General features: G+C 39.1%; 1 protein-coding gene across 1 annotated transcript in view; it reads right to left on the reverse strand.

Moving 5' to 3' along the window:
• col22a1 (collagen, type XXII, alpha 1) overlaps positions 1–17,857 on the reverse strand; it is a 61,500-nt gene that overhangs the window by 18,064 nt on the left and 25,579 nt on the right. Inside the window, exons 6-33 of the mRNA XM_060886750.1 lie at positions 15,374–15,497; positions 14,760–15,035; positions 14,594–14,674; positions 13,798–13,917; positions 13,485–13,529; positions 13,302–13,364; positions 12,001–12,039; positions 10,339–10,392; positions 10,206–10,259; positions 10,063–10,116; positions 9,331–9,384; positions 8,644–8,688; positions 8,017–8,070; positions 7,846–7,899; positions 7,664–7,699; positions 7,007–7,036; positions 6,852–6,905; positions 6,653–6,706; positions 5,934–5,987; positions 5,306–5,359; positions 5,115–5,168; positions 4,980–5,033; positions 3,635–3,688; positions 3,499–3,543; positions 3,334–3,396; positions 3,188–3,241; positions 2,922–2,963; positions 727–759 (exon numbers count right to left, since the gene is read on the reverse strand). Of these exons, the coding sequence (XP_060742733.1) occupies positions 727–759; positions 2,922–2,963; positions 3,188–3,241; positions 3,334–3,396; positions 3,499–3,543; positions 3,635–3,688; positions 4,980–5,033; positions 5,115–5,168; positions 5,306–5,359; positions 5,934–5,987; positions 6,653–6,706; positions 6,852–6,905; positions 7,007–7,036; positions 7,664–7,699; positions 7,846–7,899; positions 8,017–8,070; positions 8,644–8,688; positions 9,331–9,384; positions 10,063–10,116; positions 10,206–10,259; positions 10,339–10,392; positions 12,001–12,039; positions 13,302–13,364; positions 13,485–13,529; positions 13,798–13,917; positions 14,594–14,674; positions 14,760–15,035; positions 15,374–15,497 (1,798 nt within the window). The remainder of the gene's footprint in view (positions 1–726; positions 760–2,921; positions 2,964–3,187; positions 3,242–3,333; positions 3,397–3,498; positions 3,544–3,634; positions 3,689–4,979; positions 5,034–5,114; positions 5,169–5,305; positions 5,360–5,933; positions 5,988–6,652; positions 6,707–6,851; positions 6,906–7,006; positions 7,037–7,663; positions 7,700–7,845; positions 7,900–8,016; positions 8,071–8,643; positions 8,689–9,330; positions 9,385–10,062; positions 10,117–10,205; positions 10,260–10,338; positions 10,393–12,000; positions 12,040–13,301; positions 13,365–13,484; positions 13,530–13,797; positions 13,918–14,593; positions 14,675–14,759; positions 15,036–15,373; positions 15,498–17,857) is intronic.

The raw sequence follows: 17,857 nt of genomic DNA on the forward strand, positions 1-17,857 counted from the left end.
CATATTCAGTAATAAAGTGCTAAATAAGGCACTGGCAGAAATGAAGGTGATTGGACAGAGTAAGACACTCACAAAGCCAATCGCAGCCCAATATGCAAATAACGAGAGTGTTTCATTTACATATTGATCAAATTCGATTTCTTGTTGAGTTGAAAGCTTCTTTATTGTCATAAAAATACAGATAATATAATAATAAGACTATGATTAGCCCTCTAGAAGAACCCTGAAACGTTTAAAGTAGAACCATACAACTGTAGAACCCTTCACGGTGCTTGAATTATCTCTCTGGTGGAACAATTAAGGTTTTGATGTATAACTATATAACTGAGTATTCATTTATTACACAGCTTTCAAAACAAATCTCTTTTTAGGAATTTAAGAAAAAATAATTATTATAGAAAGCCTTAAAGAGCATGTAAAGAACCTAAAGAACCCTTATTCATAAAAATGAACTACATACCAACATAAATGTTAGACATCTTACAGTTTCAACCTCATCAAGAAATCCTGACTGGGGTTTATGAATATGTAAATAGAAACACGAATTACATTTGCATACTGGACTGTGATTGGCTCCTATTTTTATGATGCAATAACATTAAAGCCTGTCACATGTTCTACAGTGATATAAACCAGAGGACTAAAGGAAGACGTGAATGAATGCTGTGTTGGTGTCAGTCATTAATAATGAAATGAGTGTGTGAGGAGGTGGGTGTGAATACATACTGGCTCTCCAGGCTCAGGAATCACACTGGCAACCTGCACACACACACACACACACACACACACACACACACACACACACACACACACACACACACACACACACACACTATTCTAGTTTTATCCTATTTCATCATCTATCAGTTTCACTTTGTGAATTCACTTTTATTTTATTTATATATTTTATTATAATGAGGAAAAGGCTGAAAAGAGACTGTGTGACTGAAGGGGTATAGAGGCCACGCCTCCTTCGGTTTGACCGACAAGTACAAAAACCACGCCCCCTTCGTACGTGTGTATGACAGGTACTTTAAGACTTCATTTGTGTCTCACTGAATATTTGACTTTATTATCTGCTTTATTCTCTTTATTCACGTCTCTGCTTCCCTCTAGTGGTCATTAAAGCTCAGTTTCACTTTGTGGTATTTTATTCAAGTTTGATTCTACTTTCTATTCTATTATTTATTGATCGTATTCTATGGTGTTTTATTCTGTTCTGTAAGATTTAATTCTTTAATTATTTATTAAACATAATTTTATGGTATTACAATCACAATTTCTATTGTATTTAACTCTATCTATCTATCTATCTATCTATCTATCTATCTATATATATATATATATATACAGGGAGTGCAGAATTATTAGGCAAATGAGTATTTTGACCACATCATCCTCTTTATGCATGTTGTCTTACTCCAAGCTGTATAGGCTCGAAAGCCTACAACCAATTAAGCATATTAGGTGATGTGCATCTCTGTAATGAGAAGGGGTGTGGTCTAATGACATCTACACCCTATATCAGGTGTGCATAATTATTAGGCAACTTCCTTTCCTTTGGCAAAATGGGTCAAAAGAAGGACTTGACAGGCTCCGAAAAGTCAAAAATAGTGAGATATCTTGCAGAGGGATGCAGCACTCTTAAAATTGCCAAGCTTCTGAAGCGTGATCATCGAACAATCAAGCGTTTCATTCAAAATAGTCAACAGGGTCGCAAGAAGCGTGTGGAAAAACCAAGGCGCAAAATAACTGCCCATGAACTGAGAAAAGTCAAGCGTGCAGCTGCCAAGATGCCACTTGCCACCAGTTTTGCCATATTTCAGAGCTGCAACATCACTGGAGTGCCCAAAAGCACAAGGTGTGCAATACTCAGAGACATGGCCAAGGTAAGAAAGGCTGAAAAACAACCACCACTGAACAAGACACACAAGCTGAAACGTCAAGACTGGGCCAAGAAATATCTGAAGACTGATTTTTCTAAGGTTTTATGGACTGATGAAATGAGAGTGAGTCTTGATGGACCAGATGGATGGGCTCGTGGCTGGATCGGTAAAGGGCAGAGAGCTCCAGTCCGACTGAGACGCCAGCAAGGTGGAGGTGGAGTACTGGTTTGGGCTGGTATCATCAAAGATGAGCTTGTGGGGCCTTTTCGGGTTGAGGATGGGGTCAAGCTCAACTCCCAGTCCTACTGCCAGTTTCTGGAAGACACCTTCTTCAAGCAGTGGTACAGGAAGAAGTCTGCATCCTTCAAGAAAAACATGATTTTCATGCAGGACAATGCTCCATCACACGCGTCCAAGTACTCCACAGCGTGGCTGGCAAGAAAGGGTCTAAAAGAAGAAAAACTAATGACATGGCCTCCTTGTTCACCTGATCTGAACCCCATAGAGAACCTGTGGTCCATCATCAAATGTGAGATTTACAAGGAGGGAAAACAGTACACCTCTCTGAAGAGTGTCTGGGAGGCTGTGGTTGCTGCTGCACGCAATGTTGACGGTGAACAGATCAAAACACTGACAGAATCCATGGATGGCAGGCTTTTGAGTGTCCTTGCAAAGAAAGGTGGCTATATTGGTCACTGATTTGTTTTTGTTTTGTTTTTGAATGTCAGAAATGTATATTAGTGAATGTTGAGATGTAATATTGGTTTCACTGGTGAAAATAAATAATTGAAATGGGTATATATTTGTTTTTTGTTAAGTTGCCTAATAATTATGCACAGTAATAGTCACCTGCACACACAGATATCCTCCTAAAATAGCTAAAACTACAAACAAACTAAAAACTACTTCCAAAAATATTCAGCTTTGCTATTAATGAGTTTTTTGGGTTCATTGAGAACATGGTTGTTCAATAATAAAATTAATCCTCAAAAATACAACTTCCCTAATAATTCTGCACTCCCTGTATAGACTCACGTCTCCTGGGGTTCCTGGAAGTCCTCTGGGTCCAACTTCACCCTGTAACAAAGACAGTAATAATCTATTCACCTTGTAAATACAGATGAACTAAAGATTTGAACAGAGCAGCAGCTGCACTGGATTTGACTTTGTCATGATACAGTAATGAAGGATGTGAGATAAGTGCTGAAGAACATCGTGACTCATGACAGACAGACAATTCAGTCAGACTTCCTCCATAAATCCATGATGATGCAGTGATAAACACCACTCCAGCGCCTCACCTTGTCTCCTTTCTCCCCTTTCGGTCCGACATCGCCGTCTTTTCCTCCCTCACCCTGCAGAGGAAGAAACATGAAGTCTGCAGTCCATCACATGCCCTGATAGTGATGTGGACTCTGTAGGAGTGAGAGGTGTGTTCCTACTGTACCTGCAGTCCTCTTTCTCCTCGCGGTCCCATTACACCAGCCTCTCCAGGGAGACCTGTCTCACCCTGACAGACAGACAGACAGAGAGACAGACAGACAGATTTTTCATCATCAGAGCTCTTAATATGACATCTTTCAGATGATTTCAGTCGTCAGTGAGAGCTCACCCGGTCTCCAGGAGGTCCTCGGGGTCCTGGAGGTCCTTCATCACCCTAAATAATACATCAGTATAACTGGTTAATATTAATGAAAGATAATTAACTGACCTGAGACAGACTTTAAACCAGTATTATAACGGATCACCTTTGGACCCGGTTTTCCAGGGAAACCATCCAGACCCGGTTCACCTCGAGGTCCCTGAAAAACATTGATTTATTTCCAATAAAAAATATTCCAATAACTGAAGTCTATTTCTTATTTTATTAAAGTGTAAAAGTTTGTGCACCCCATTTTAAATGTATGTTTATTCTCTGATCGCTCTGAACTTTTCCTCTTTATTATCACCTCCAGCTTCTTTCACATATCCAGAAATTTGATATAAATACGTTTAACACTCTCACTCATTTTCTACCGCTTATCCAAACTACCTCGGGTCACGGGGAGCCTGTGCCTATCTCAGGCGTCATCGGGCATCAAGGCAGGATACACCCTGAACGGAGTGCCAACCCATCTTAGGGCACACACACACTCTCATTCACTCACGCAATCACACACTACGGACAATTTTCCAGAGATGCCAATCAACCTAGCATGCATGTCTTTGGACCGGGGGAGGAAACCGGAGTACCCGGAGGAAACCCCCGAGGCACGGGGAGAACATGCAAACTCCACACACACAAGGCGGAGGCGGGAATCGAACCCCCAACCCTGGAGGTGTGAGGCGAACGTGCTAACCACTAAGCCACCGTGACCCCTATGTTTAACACATTTATTTAAATGAATTAATTTCCATTCATTTTAATGGCAGCATGTTTTCCGTTTTCTTATTCATTAGCAATACAACTGTATAAAAAAAACCTTTACTTGACTTTGACTTTTTACATTTCCAAAGCTTATTTTATTCTCCAAAACTTAATTTTTGTATTTAGATATTCAAGACACTTGGTAAGAAATCAGGAAGAACTGTCTAACAGTGATTTCATTTACATTTCACTGTAAAGCATCAGAACGGTAAATCTGTGGTATTAGCTTTGTGTGTGTGTGTGGGTGTGTGTGTGTGTGTGTGTGTGAGTGTGTGTGTGTGGAAGGATGTTTCAGGACTTGTGTACACTGAAGAAGACATAAATTACATCTCATCTGAAAAGATTTTTTTTTCTTCACTAACATATACAAGCTAAATTAGCATGTGTTCTTTGCTAATACCAAATAAGACTAGCCTCAACTTTAGTAGCGAACAGACTTGACTGGGCAGCAAATAAAACTCTAGCTAAAGATAAATATAATTTATTTACCAGACTTTGTTTTTTTTTTTGGTTTTTTACTTCTGACTAATAAATGAATCGTTTGTTTAATTGTTTAATCATTTGTTTCTTTTATCTTTTTAAATAATAAAGCTTGAATTATGATGATTGTTTATCATGAAGCGTTTAGAAAAAAAATGTACGATTTTTTTGTGACATCACATGCGGGGGGGGGTGCGCGCACTTACTTTATCTCCATCATTTCCAGGTTGACCGTCAATGCCGTCCTTCCCTGGCAGACCCTTTAAAAACACACCGCTGTTTAGTTTTTGATTCGGTTTCTGTGTTTTTAACACTCACGCTCTCTCTTTCCTGTGACTTACTGGTTTTCCCGCCTCTCCGAGTTTCCCGGGATGTCCGATTTCTCCCGGTAATCCCTGCAGAAACGATGAAGATGGCAAACAAGAGTTCAAGAAGAAATCTAAATGTATTTCTTATTTTTATTTACACTGGAGCTCAGGTGTGATTTTATTCCTTTATTATAAAAGTGTGATATAATTAAAAATAAACTTACAGGAAGTCCAGTCTGACCCGGACTCCCGGGGGGTCCCGGGGGGCCTGCGGGGCCCTAAACAAACACACACACAAGCAAACAAACATCTAAACAAACAAAAATTTCACAAAAGGAAAATTTACACATAAATATTGAAGTTTGAAATTCTTATTTATTTGTTAAAAACTTGGTAATTAATTAATCCTATCTTCAAGCAGCTACGAGGAGTAAATGGTACAGTAACATCTTCCTGAAAGCTCCACACTGCCTCTATCGCAAACTGCTGATGTTCTCCTGTCAGGACTTGGACATTCTCTACAGGGACATCAGGGGGACTAATGGTAGCGTGTTGTCACGTGTTTTCATCCTTACTCACTTGTTTTATAATTGATCTATTATCATGTCTGTTTATTTCCTGCTTGTTGCATGTGTGCTTCACAGAGTCCTCGTCTCTCGTCATGCAGTGTTATTTTACTAGTTCTCTAGTATGTCTGTTTTTGTAAATATAATATAATAATTCTCTTCTGATGATCTGATGACATCTCCGGCTCGGAAGTGTGTTGGAGCTTTTGATCTTTTCATTTTTCCTAAAATTTGGGTAATAGTTTGAGAAAACACAGATAGGGTTTAATATCACTGCTGTTTTTACCGGTGGTCCAGGAAGACCATCAACTCCAGGAAGTCCTGCCTCTCCTTTCTTTCCCTAGACAGAGAAAAAACACACGGTGTTAATGACAAGAAAGAAAGAAAGAAAGAAAGAAAGAAAGAAAGAAAGAAAGACAGACAGAAAGAAAGCATTGAGAGGAAAAAAATAAAAAAGAGTAAAGACAAAGAGAAGAAAGCAAATAGGAACGGAACGGAAAGGAAAAAGTATAAAAAAATCTAAAAAGCAAAGAAAAGATAAGAAAAGCTTTTTCTGCCATCTGCTGGACAAATGCAATATTTACACTTTATTGAGTTATTATCTCGCACTTTTGAGAAAGCGTGCACTCACACTCACATTCACACTCGCACTCACATTCGCACTCACATTTACACTCACATTCACACTCACATTCACACTCACATTCACACTCACATTCACACTCACATTCACACTCACATTCACACTCACATTCACACTCGCACTCACATTCACACTCGCACTCACACTCACATTCACACTCACATTCACACTCGCACTCACACTCGCACTCACACTCGCACTCACATTCACACTCACATTCACACTCGCACTCACATTCACACTCGCACTCAGATTCACACTCACACTCACACTCGCACTTGCACTCACATTCATATTCACACTCACACTCACATTCACACTCACACTTGCAAATTCGACTGTTTTCTGTATAAACTCCATACCCTTAGTCCGATTTCTCCCGGAATTCCTTGCTCTCCATATGGACCAGGTGGACCCTGATGAACACAAACATTTAAACTTTATCTTGTTTTACTATTTAAAAAAAATAAATTATATATATATAAATTATATATATTTATATGCCGCTAATAATCGGCATGTGAGAGCGAGCTTTAGGCCACGCCCACCAGGTGAACTTACAGGAGGTCCAGGAGGTCCATCTTTTCCAGGAGGTCCGGGGGGTCCTGGGATGCCCTGGAAATATAATATAAACGATTTAAACAACATTTAAAATAATTATGAATGAAAATACTCTAGCTATATTTATAGTGGAGTATTTATAGTTTAAGACTCACATTTTCTCCCTTCAGTCCTGCCATTTGCACCTAAAACAACATGACCAGGTTATATATTAGTGATATAAATAAATATAAATAGTATTCTTATTGTTCTTTTATTATTATTATTATTATTATTATTATTATTATTATATGTTACAGACGAGTCTCTGTATCAGTTAATCTTTTGGACTCCTGATTCGTTCAGTAAATCAGAATATGACTCGGTGAATCATTTATCCACAAGCCAGAATCTCTTTTATTCATCAGTTGAATCTCTGAATCATTGAATCATTTGTGCAAAAGATTTACTACTATTTTATTCAGAGAATCAGTATATGACTTAGTGAATCAATCATTTGTTATCATTCATTCTCTCTTATTGTCCAGGTGAGTAACGGAATCATTAATATTTTTATTTAGATGAGTCTCTGAATCTGTGAATCTTTTGGAATCAATTGATTTTATGAGTTAAATGACACCTTTTCAAGGTCACACATGGGCCTTCAGTCTTGTCAGACTTCAGACAAGAGCCACCATTTAATGTACATATCTATTTACAAGCATTTTATAATGTGTTTTATAAAGAAACAATATAATCTAAACAAATTACTTAACTGAACTGATTCATACTGTATGACTCATATGACTGTAGATACTGAAAAAATGACTCACCACATCTCCAGGTATGCCAGCAGGACCTCTCTCACCCTAACACACACACACACACACACACACACACACACACACGCACACACACGCACACACGCACACACGCACACACGCACACACGCAATTTGCCGTTGTCCCATACATCTATGATCTGAACACTGCATTTAAGCTCGTTCTCTCTCTACCTTTTCTCCTCTGAGTCCTTGTGTACCAGGGGCACCACTCAGACCCCTCAAACCCTGTTCATTTTTGCAAAAAAAAAAAAACAAATCAACATTTCAGACATTTTCTAACGTTTACAAGTACATTAGTGTAGTAGGTTCTTACACTTTACTGAAAAAAATCGAAATACTCACATCTTTTCCTGGAACTCCAGGTTTTCCAGGGAAACCATCTAACCCTGGGAGACCCTAAAGAATGAGAAGAAAAACACTCTGTATTTTAAAAACAGCATTTTATTGAAGAATATAAAACATACGCAAGTCAACCAAAAAACTGGAATAATGACATTACAAAAATGAATTAAATAAATAAATATCGATAAGAGGACGATGAAGAAGAAGTGATTGTCTGCAAGCAGCGGTTAAGGGGGCCAAGCACCTTTTTATCAAAAACAGCCAGTGATACATTGAGATATTACCTCACTTATAAAATATATATATATATAATAACATAAACAGAGAGTGCGGATGCAGCTTAAATGTGCAGGGCAACACGCATTCAGTGTCTCAGCTTGAAGTGATAAAGACACTAAACCGCAGTGTGTAATGTGACGAGCGCAGTAACAGGCCCATCGCTGTGAGAGGAAAGATGAGGGATCTGTAAGCAGTCGAGTGCCCACGTCTCACTCGTATGACTAACAGGAAACCTGGAGATTTCATCAGTCCAGCAAAATCTGTTTGAGCTATCAGTGTGTACACACAGGAACACACATATCACACAAATATGCAGGGCTTTGTGTTGAGTCGAGAATCAGATCCTACCCTTTCTCCTGATGTTCCCTTTTCTCCTTTTTTACCCGGATCACCCTGAGAGAGAGAGAGAGAGAGAGAGAGAGAGAGAGAGAGAGAGAGAGAGAGAGAGAGAGAGAGAGAGAGAGAGAGAGAGAGAGAGAGAGAGAGAGAGAGAGAGGAAGAGAGAGAGAGAGAGAGAGAGAGAGAGAGAGAGAGAGAGAGAGAGAGAGAGAGAGAGGAAGAGAGAGAGAGGAAGAGAGAGAGAGGAAGAGAGAGAGAGGAAGAGAGGAAGAGAGAGAGAGAGAGAGGAAGGGAGAGAGAGGAAGAGAGAGAGAGAGAGAGAGAGAGAGAGAGAGAGAGAGAGAGAGAGAGAGAGAGAGAGAGAGAGAGTTTAATTCTCATGAGATAGACATATGTATTTTCAATTAAAAGACAAAGCTGTCCTGAGAATAAACCATTGCTGGTTCACAAATCCAGCTGTAAAACCTCTTCACACACACACACACACAACACACACACAACACACACACACAACACACACACACAACACACACACACAACACACACACAACACACACACAACACACACACACAACACACGTCAGGTATAAATGTCATGTGTTAGCTTTTTCTACCATAGAATGGTAAAAAATGGTCATTAGCATCGTAGCAGAGAACAGACAACATGGAGTCAGGGATTAGAGTAAGTGAACTTACAGAAACACCTTTGGGACCAGGCTGTCCAGGGTGTCCGACATCACCTGGGATACCCTATTAGAAAAAAGAAAGAAAGAAAGAAAGAAAGAAAGAAAGAAAGAAAGAAAGAAAGAAAGAAAGAAAGAAATTTAAACATGGAGATCAGTGATTCCCAGCCTGCACTACATGTTCCTCATCAAACCTAACCCTAACTCTGACTACTCAGCATATCTCTTGCAGGTGGCGCTATCCTTACCCCCGGAGGGTTCCTCACATCCTACAAAGGTACTTGGAAAGCTATCCCTTGACTTTTCCACCTGCCAGTGATACAGTTTTCACTCTGACTCACTGTCCATGAATAATAAATAACCCTCTCCTTACAGACACACCTCCTCACCCACCTCCACACCACCAGAGGGCACCTACACATTGTTAGAACTTCTTATTTGGTTGTTCCTTCCTTTTCAATAAGAATTGCAAGAACTGAAAGTTTTGTGTTGATTTATTTGTCACTGTAATACACATACTATGTTACATTGTTTCTGTGTACACACACACTATGTTAACACTTAGCTAACCGCTAAGCTACCGTGCCCCCAATCCGAATCAGTGACTGTCTAAACTTAAAGTATTTAAAGATACAGACTGAGATCTTCCTTATCAGGTCTTATCAGACACTGAATCACTAAAAAGTGTATCTGAATGTGGCTCCTTCCGGAATATTCCACTACTTATCTCTTTGTGGTGTCTCACCTGTGGTCCGAGCTGTCCAGGTAACCCGGGAGCTCCAGGAGAACCCCCTACACCCTGTAACACATAACCATGACGTCATGAATAGGATTAAGATGCACCTTCAGTACACACACACACACATACACACACAGTGTTGTCCTGACCTGTTCTCCTTTGTCTCCTGGTTTCCCAGCGAGTCCATGGAGGCCGTCAGCTCCCTACAGAGATCAATACCATCACTGAAGGAGCTCCACAACACTCAAACACTCTGTAATCAAGGCTGGAGGTGTTTCTTACCTTCTCTCCCTTGTCACCTGGGAGCCCAGGATGTCCCTGCTCTCCGCTGTCCCCCTGTGGACAAAATGAGAACATCGGAAAGTTTCCTGAAAACGTTCCTCAGGTCATGGTGGGAAAACAAACGGAGGAGTCGAGTCTCCTCAAATGTTTTGAAGATACGAATGAATGTGTGTGAAGTCTCGCTCCTCTGGGTCGTTATATTTCAGCAAAACAATCGACAAGGCGAAGCAAAGTTGCTGTTGCCACGGTAACGGTTATTATTTTCCACCACATCCTGTAGCTTTACGTTCCTCTTATTCCGAAGCAGATAACGTAGAAACATAATGTTTATTTGTTTACAAAACAACATTTTATTATTGTTAAAGTAGAGAATCAGCTGTACAAATCACTGTGAATGCGCCGTTACTATAGCAACAATAACCTATCAGGACAATGAAGTGTTCTGACCAATCGGAATCCAGAACAGTACAGAGCTGTGGAGTAAATAAGCGTTTTGTGTGTGTGTGTGTGTGTGTGTGACAATTAATATGAAGACAAGTCTTGTTAGAAGACAACAAACTCCCAAACACACCAAACGTCTCAGTTGTGAACACACTGAAGGTGGACGGTGGATGAAAACGTTGCACACAGTGTTAAAGGAACTCTCCAGCACAGTAATGACTCTGATCCTGACCTTCTCTAAAGTAAAGCCATGCTAACTGCTGGACCTTAATTAGCTTCTGTCACGTAGTTTAGCCGCTTTAGCTGTCATTGTCATGATGGAGCGTTCCTTTAAAGAACATGTAGAGCACCGCAAACACACATGCGTTTGTGGCTTCATGCAGTTTAACCAGCAAACTCCTCAGAGGAACAACACACAAACACACAACACACAAACATAACACGCTCCACACACACAACACACACACACAAAACACACACAACACGCTCAACACAAACACACACAAAACACACACACAACACGCACAACAGACACACAAAACACATATCATGTACAAGATGATCACTCATAATGTCTTTGTTGTGTTCGTTTATTTGTATTGTTGTTTGCTTTTTTTTACTTGATTAGTTTTCTGCTTTCTTTAGTTCTGTTCTGTTCTGGTTGTGGTTCTGCAGAGCTTTGCTTTACTTTGTTCTGTTCTGTGGAAGATTAACTAAATCGTTTCTTACGTTTTAACAAAAGAAAATTCTGCTGATCTTTTCTTTTCTTTTCTGCGACTCAGCTGTTTCTCAGTCAGCTGAAATAGCACAGGATGGTTCTGGGGTGTATTTATGGGACAGAGCTTTTTGCTCCCACCCTGCTCTTTCTGCTGTGTGTGTGTGTGTGTGTGTGTGTGTGTGTGTTGAACTCCCTATTGGTCAGCATACCCATAATTCCAAGAGCTAAAGTATCCCTATATGAGTGTTCTGTTTCCTCCACCCTCACACTGCAGGAGCTCCAACATCTTCATGTCCACATATCTAGTGGATGTGTGTGTGAGCAGCCTGCGTTTGTGAGGGTGGTGTAACAGAATTTACAGAAAGTTTTATTCCTGTGGAGACATCCTCACACACACACACACACACAAACACACACACACACGGTAAAGACACGGGACATTAGCATGCCATGCCGTGTTTATTCCACACTGAGGAGTTTCTCTGGTAAATCCATGATCTTACCTTCTCGCCTCTATCTCCTTTAACAGAGAGAGCCTTGCCCTGCAAATAATCCATCAACAACGATCGATTATTCTCCAGGCAGAGAGAGAGAGAGAGAGAGAGAGAGAGAGAGAGAGAGAGAGAGAGAGAGAGGGATGCAGCACAGATGGAAAAGGATTTTTTTAACATTAAACACTCGTAATTATTATTATTATTATTATTATTATTATTATTATTATTATTATTATTATTATTATTATTCCTTTATTATTATTATTATTATTATTATTATTATTATTATTATTATTATTATTACAAATAATTTCTAATTATCTCTAAAGATATTTATATAATATGTGACAAAGTATAAAAAAATTGTTTATAAATTTGTAAATTAATGTAATTATTTTTATTTTTAATGTCTTTAATGAATGGTTTCCTGGAGCTCCTTCAACATTAATCCTTTTCTCTTCAATAAACATGAATTCAGTGTTTGCAGGTTAGCTCTGGTATTGACACCTTCACAATGGCTACTGCACCTTTAAACTTTACAGACTGCACCTTAATATTTTGTTGACTAAACCTTTAAACCTTACAGGCTGCAGCTTTAAACTTTACAAACTGAACCTTTAATCTTTACAGATTGTACCTTTAAACTTTACAGACTGCACCTCTAAACTTTACAGACTACACCTTTAAACTTTACAGACTGAACCTTTAAATTTTACAAACCACTTTTAAACTTTTTCAGATTGCACCTTTAAACTTTACAAACTAAACCTTTAAACTTTACAGACTGCACCTTTAACCTTTACAAACTGCACCTTTCATCTTTACAGACTGCACCATTAATCTTTACAGCCTGCACCTTTAAACTTTTAGACTGCACCTTTAATTCTTGCAGACTGCATCTTCAAATTTTACAGACTAAACCTTTAGTCTTTACAGACTGTACCTTAAAATTTTCTAGACTGCATTTTAAACTTTACAGACTGCAACTTTAACCTCTACCAACTAAACCTTTAAATTTTACAGATTGCACCATTAAACTTCACAGACTGTACATTTACATCTTACAGACTGCACCTTTAAACTTTACAAACTAAAACTTTAATCTTTACAGACTGCACCTTAAAATTTTGTGAACTGCAATCTTTAAAGACTGCACCTTTAATATTGTATTTGTTAAATAAATTACTTTAATTCATACAGCAGCCATTTTTATTGGTTCTTATTATCATATAAGTGAAAAATAGGATAAAAGAGACTGTTGCTAACATAACAAGGTCACATGAATTCAGTAAGAAATCACTTTTCCCTACAGGGTCTCCTTTCTGGCCTTTGGGTCCGTGAGGTCCTGTAGAACCATGAAGACCTGGATCTCCCTGTGGATGTAGAGTTTAGAGGACAGAGGTGAAGAGAAAGTGCTGAGGAAGAACAAGCAGAGGATAAAACACACAAACTCCTTTAAAATATCAGCTGAATTAAAGTGACTGCTTTATGACCTTTTCACCCTTAGGGCCTTGAGCACCGGGCAGACCTGTCTCACCCTGTAGGTAGTGAGAAAAAGAGAGAGAGAGAGAAAGAGAGACAGAGAAACAGACAGCGAAGAGCAGTGAAAGGGAGAGAAGCAGATGAGAAATTGCATCCAACCATACACGTGAGATATTTACGTCGTCCGAGTCGGCTGAGTGTAAATATATCACAGCTGTATGCTCGCGTTCATTTTCATCCATTTGTGTTCATTTGTACATTTGTTCATGAGCCGGTTTTCGTAATACACTCTTGACCTTTGACCCCTAAGCTTCAGGGTCTTACCCGCTCCCCTGCAGTGCAGGAACAGTTAACGGTGTGTTCTCCACTCTTCTGCTCTCCACTAGTAGGAGTCGGAGTCGGGATTAAAACAGGAGTCGGTTCAGTGACCACCTGCTTGGGGCACTGAGAAAAAGAGAGAGAGAGAGAGAGAGAGAGAGAGAGAGAGAGACAGAAATTATTATATGTGTGAAGTGTGATCTGGTGAGACGTAGATAGATGTAATAAATTAAGAAGCTGATCATTTATGAAGCTCATCGTTTAGAAGCTGATCGTTTAGGAAACTGATCGTTTAGAAGCTGAAAATTTAGGAAGCTGTTCATTTAGGAAGCTGATCGTTTAGAAGCTGATCATTTAGGAAGCTGATCGTTTAGAAGCTGATCATTTAGGAAGCTGATCGTTTAGAAGCTGATCATTTAGGAAGCTGATCGTTTAGAAGCTGATCGTTTAGGAAGCTGATCGTTTAGAAGCTGATCATTTAGGAAGCTGATCATTTAGAAGCTGAAAATTTAGGAAGCTGTTCATTTAGGAAGCTGATCGTTTAGAAGCTGATCATTTAGAAGCAGATCATTTAGAAAATGATCGTTTAGAAGCTGATCGTTTAGAAGATGATCGTTTAGAAGATGATCGTTTAGAAGATGATCATTTAGGAAGCTGATATTTAGGAAGCTGATCATTTAGAATCTGAAAATTTAGGAAGCAAATTGGTTAGAAGCTGATCTTTAGAAGATGTTGTGTGTGTGTGTGTTGTGTGTGTGTGTGTGTGTGAGTGTGTGTGTGTGTATGTTAGAGAGACACTCACAGGGCCTCCAGGTAGGTCACAGCATGTCTCCTGCTCTGCCTGCTTAGAGTCGCAGTAGATTACCATCCTCTGAAGGTCGAACTATGAAGGATGATTCAGGAAATGAATGATGCTTCTGATCAGATAAAAACAAATCATGATTCACGGTTTTTTGTCAGTGACTCACGTCGATGGGGACGCTGTCGTAGAGTCTCTTGCCAATCACGGTTTTGCCCTGGATGTCAATGTCCTCACGGTCCTCGATCGGTAACGTCTGGATGTGTTTGCAGTCCAGATAGAGTGAGACGGATTTGGCGTAGACGCCCAGGCCGATCTTGTGCCAGTTTCTGTCGAACAGGTTTTCCACATCAGGGCTTCGGAACACAGCTCGGACCGCGTCTTTGGTCAGACCCACTGCGTTGTACTCCACCGCTTTATTCTCTCCATCCAGACGGATAGAAACCTGCAGGAAAGATAAACTCCTGGATAAGAAAAGTACCACTAAAATATACACAGGATCCAGGAATCTCAGGAACACACACTTCTGAAACCATTAGGAACTTAAATAAAACACAGCTCTGATATAAAGATACCATCAGCTTCGTATTTTACGCTGTTCATTTTAACAACCTGCTCCTTTAGATGTCAAATGATTTAAAAGCTGATCATTCAGTAGACTGATGATGGACATGTGGTCCATCACACATGAACTTCATTAGCTGTTCAAATAGAATGTGCATGTCAGAGGATATTTAATACACACCTACTGTACGTTCTCCTTCCACTGTGCACGTTACTGACCTGAGGGATGCCGTACTTGTCATACACCTGCCACAGGTACCAGTCCTCCCTCCTGGACGTCTTTCTGAATTTGAACGTGGTGACGAAGGCGTATTCATCTGGAAGACCTTGTGGAAACACGTTCCTGTAACACGCAGGAGGAAACGAGATGAATTCTTCAGGAGGAGGTCATCCTGACATTCTGAGATGGTCATCATGAAGAAATGATGGTTTAAAGCTTGCTTTTTAAGAAGCTGATCATTATGTGTGTATCGTGTTGTGTGTATCATATTATCTGGTGTGTATCATGTTGTGTATCATAGTCTCTTGTGTCTTTCATGTTGTGTGCATTGTGTTATGTGAATCATGTGTGCATCATTGTGTGTGTATTGTGTTGTGTGTATCGTGTTGTGTATATTGTGTTGTGTGTATCGTGTTGTGTATATTGTGTAGTTTGTATCGTGTTGTGTATATTGTGTTGTGTGTATCGTGTTGTGTATATTGTGTAGTGTATATCGTGTTGTGTATATTGTGTAGTGTGTATTGTGTTGTGTATATTGTGTTGTGTGTATTGTGTTGTGTATATTGTGTAGTGTATATCGTGTTGTGTATATTGTGTAGTGTGTATTGAGTTGTGTATACTGTGTAGTGTGTATCAAGTTGTGTATACTGTGTTGTGTGTATCGTGTTGTGTATATTGTGTTGTGTGTATTGTGTTGTGTATTGTGTATCGTGTTGTGTATATTGTGTAGTGTATAATGTGTTGTGTATATTGTGTAGTGTGTATTGAGTTGTGTATACTGTGTAGTGTGTATCAAGTTTTGTATACTGTGTTGTGTGTATTGTGTTGTGTATATTGTATTGTGTGTATCGTGTTGTGTATATTGTATTGTGTGTATCGTGTTGTGTATATTGCGTTGTGTGTATCGTGTTGTGTGTATTGTGTTGTGTATTGTGTAGTGTGTATCGTGTTGTGTATATTGTGTTGTGTGTATTGTGTTGTGTATATTGTGTAGTGTGTATTGTGTTGTGTATATTGTGTTGTGTGTATCGTGTTGTGTATAATGTGTAGTGTGTATCATGTTGTGTGTATCGTGTTGTGTATATTGTGTAGTGTGTATCGAGTTGTGTATACTGTGTTGTGTGTATCCTGTTGTGTGTATCGTGTTGTGTATATTGTGTTGTGTGTTATATACATAACACGTGTTGTGTATATTGTGTTGTATATTGTGTTGTGTATATTGTGTTGTGTGTATCGTGTTGTGTATAATGTGTAGTGTGTATTGTGTTGTGTGTATCGTGTTGTCTATATTGTTTAGTGTGTATTGAGTTGTGTATACTGTGTTGTGTGTATCGTGTTGTGTGTATCATGTTGTGTATATTGTGTTGTGTGTATCGAGTTGTGTATATTGTGTTGTGTGTATCGTGTAGTGTGTATCGTGTTGTGTATATTGTGTTGTGTATACTGTGTAGTGTGTATCATGTTGTGTATATTGCGTTGTGTGTATCGTGTTGTGTGTATCATGTTGTGTGTATCATGTTGTGTGTATTGTGTTGTGTATACTGTGTTGTGTGTATCGTATAGTGTGTATCATGTTGTGTATACTGTGTTGTGTATTGTGTAGTGTGTATCGTGTTGTGTATATTGTGTTGTGTATTGTGTTGTGTGTATCGTGTTGTGTATAATGTGTAGTGTGTATCGTGTTGTTGTGTATCATGTTGTGTGTATCGTGTTGTGTATATTGTCTTGTGTATACTGTGTTGTGTGTATCGTGTTGTGTGTATCGTGTTGTGTATATTGTGTTGTGTATATTGTGTAGTGTGTATCGTGTTGTGTGTATCGTGTTGTGTATATTGTGTTGTGTATACTGTGTTGTGTGTATCGTGTTGAGTATATTGTGTTGTGTATATTGTGTTGTGTATACTGTGTTGTGTGTATCGTGTTGTGTGTATCATGTTGTGTATATTGTGTTGTGTATACTGTGTTGTGTGTATCGTGTTGTGTGTATCATGTTGTGTGTATTGTGTTGTGTATACTGTGTTGTGTGTATCGTGTTGTGTGTATCATGTTGTGTATACTGTGTTGTGTATTGTGTAGTGTGTATCGTGTTGTGTATATTGTGCTGTGTGTATCGTGTTGTGTGTATCGTGTTGTGTGTATCATGTTGTGTGTATCATGTTGTGTGTATTGTGTTGTGTATATTGTGTTGTGTATACTGTGTTGTGTGTATCATGTTGTGTGTATCATGTTGTGTATATTGTGTTGTGTATATTGTGTTGTGTATATTGTGTTGTGTATTGTGTTGTGTATATTGTGTTGTGTGTATCGTGTTGTGTATAATGTGTAGTGTGTATCGTGTTGTGTGTATCGTGTAGTGTGTATCATGTTGTGTGTATCGTGTTGTGTATATTGTGTTGTGTATATTGTGTTGTGTATACTGTGTTGTGTGTATCGTGTTGTGTGTATCATGTTGTGTGTATCGTGTTGTGTATATTGTGTTGTGT

This window comes from Tachysurus vachellii, chromosome 14 (assembly GCF_030014155.1).
Source record: "Tachysurus vachellii isolate PV-2020 chromosome 14, HZAU_Pvac_v1, whole genome shotgun sequence".
NCBI lineage: Eukaryota > Metazoa > Chordata > Actinopteri > Siluriformes > Bagridae > Tachysurus > Tachysurus vachellii.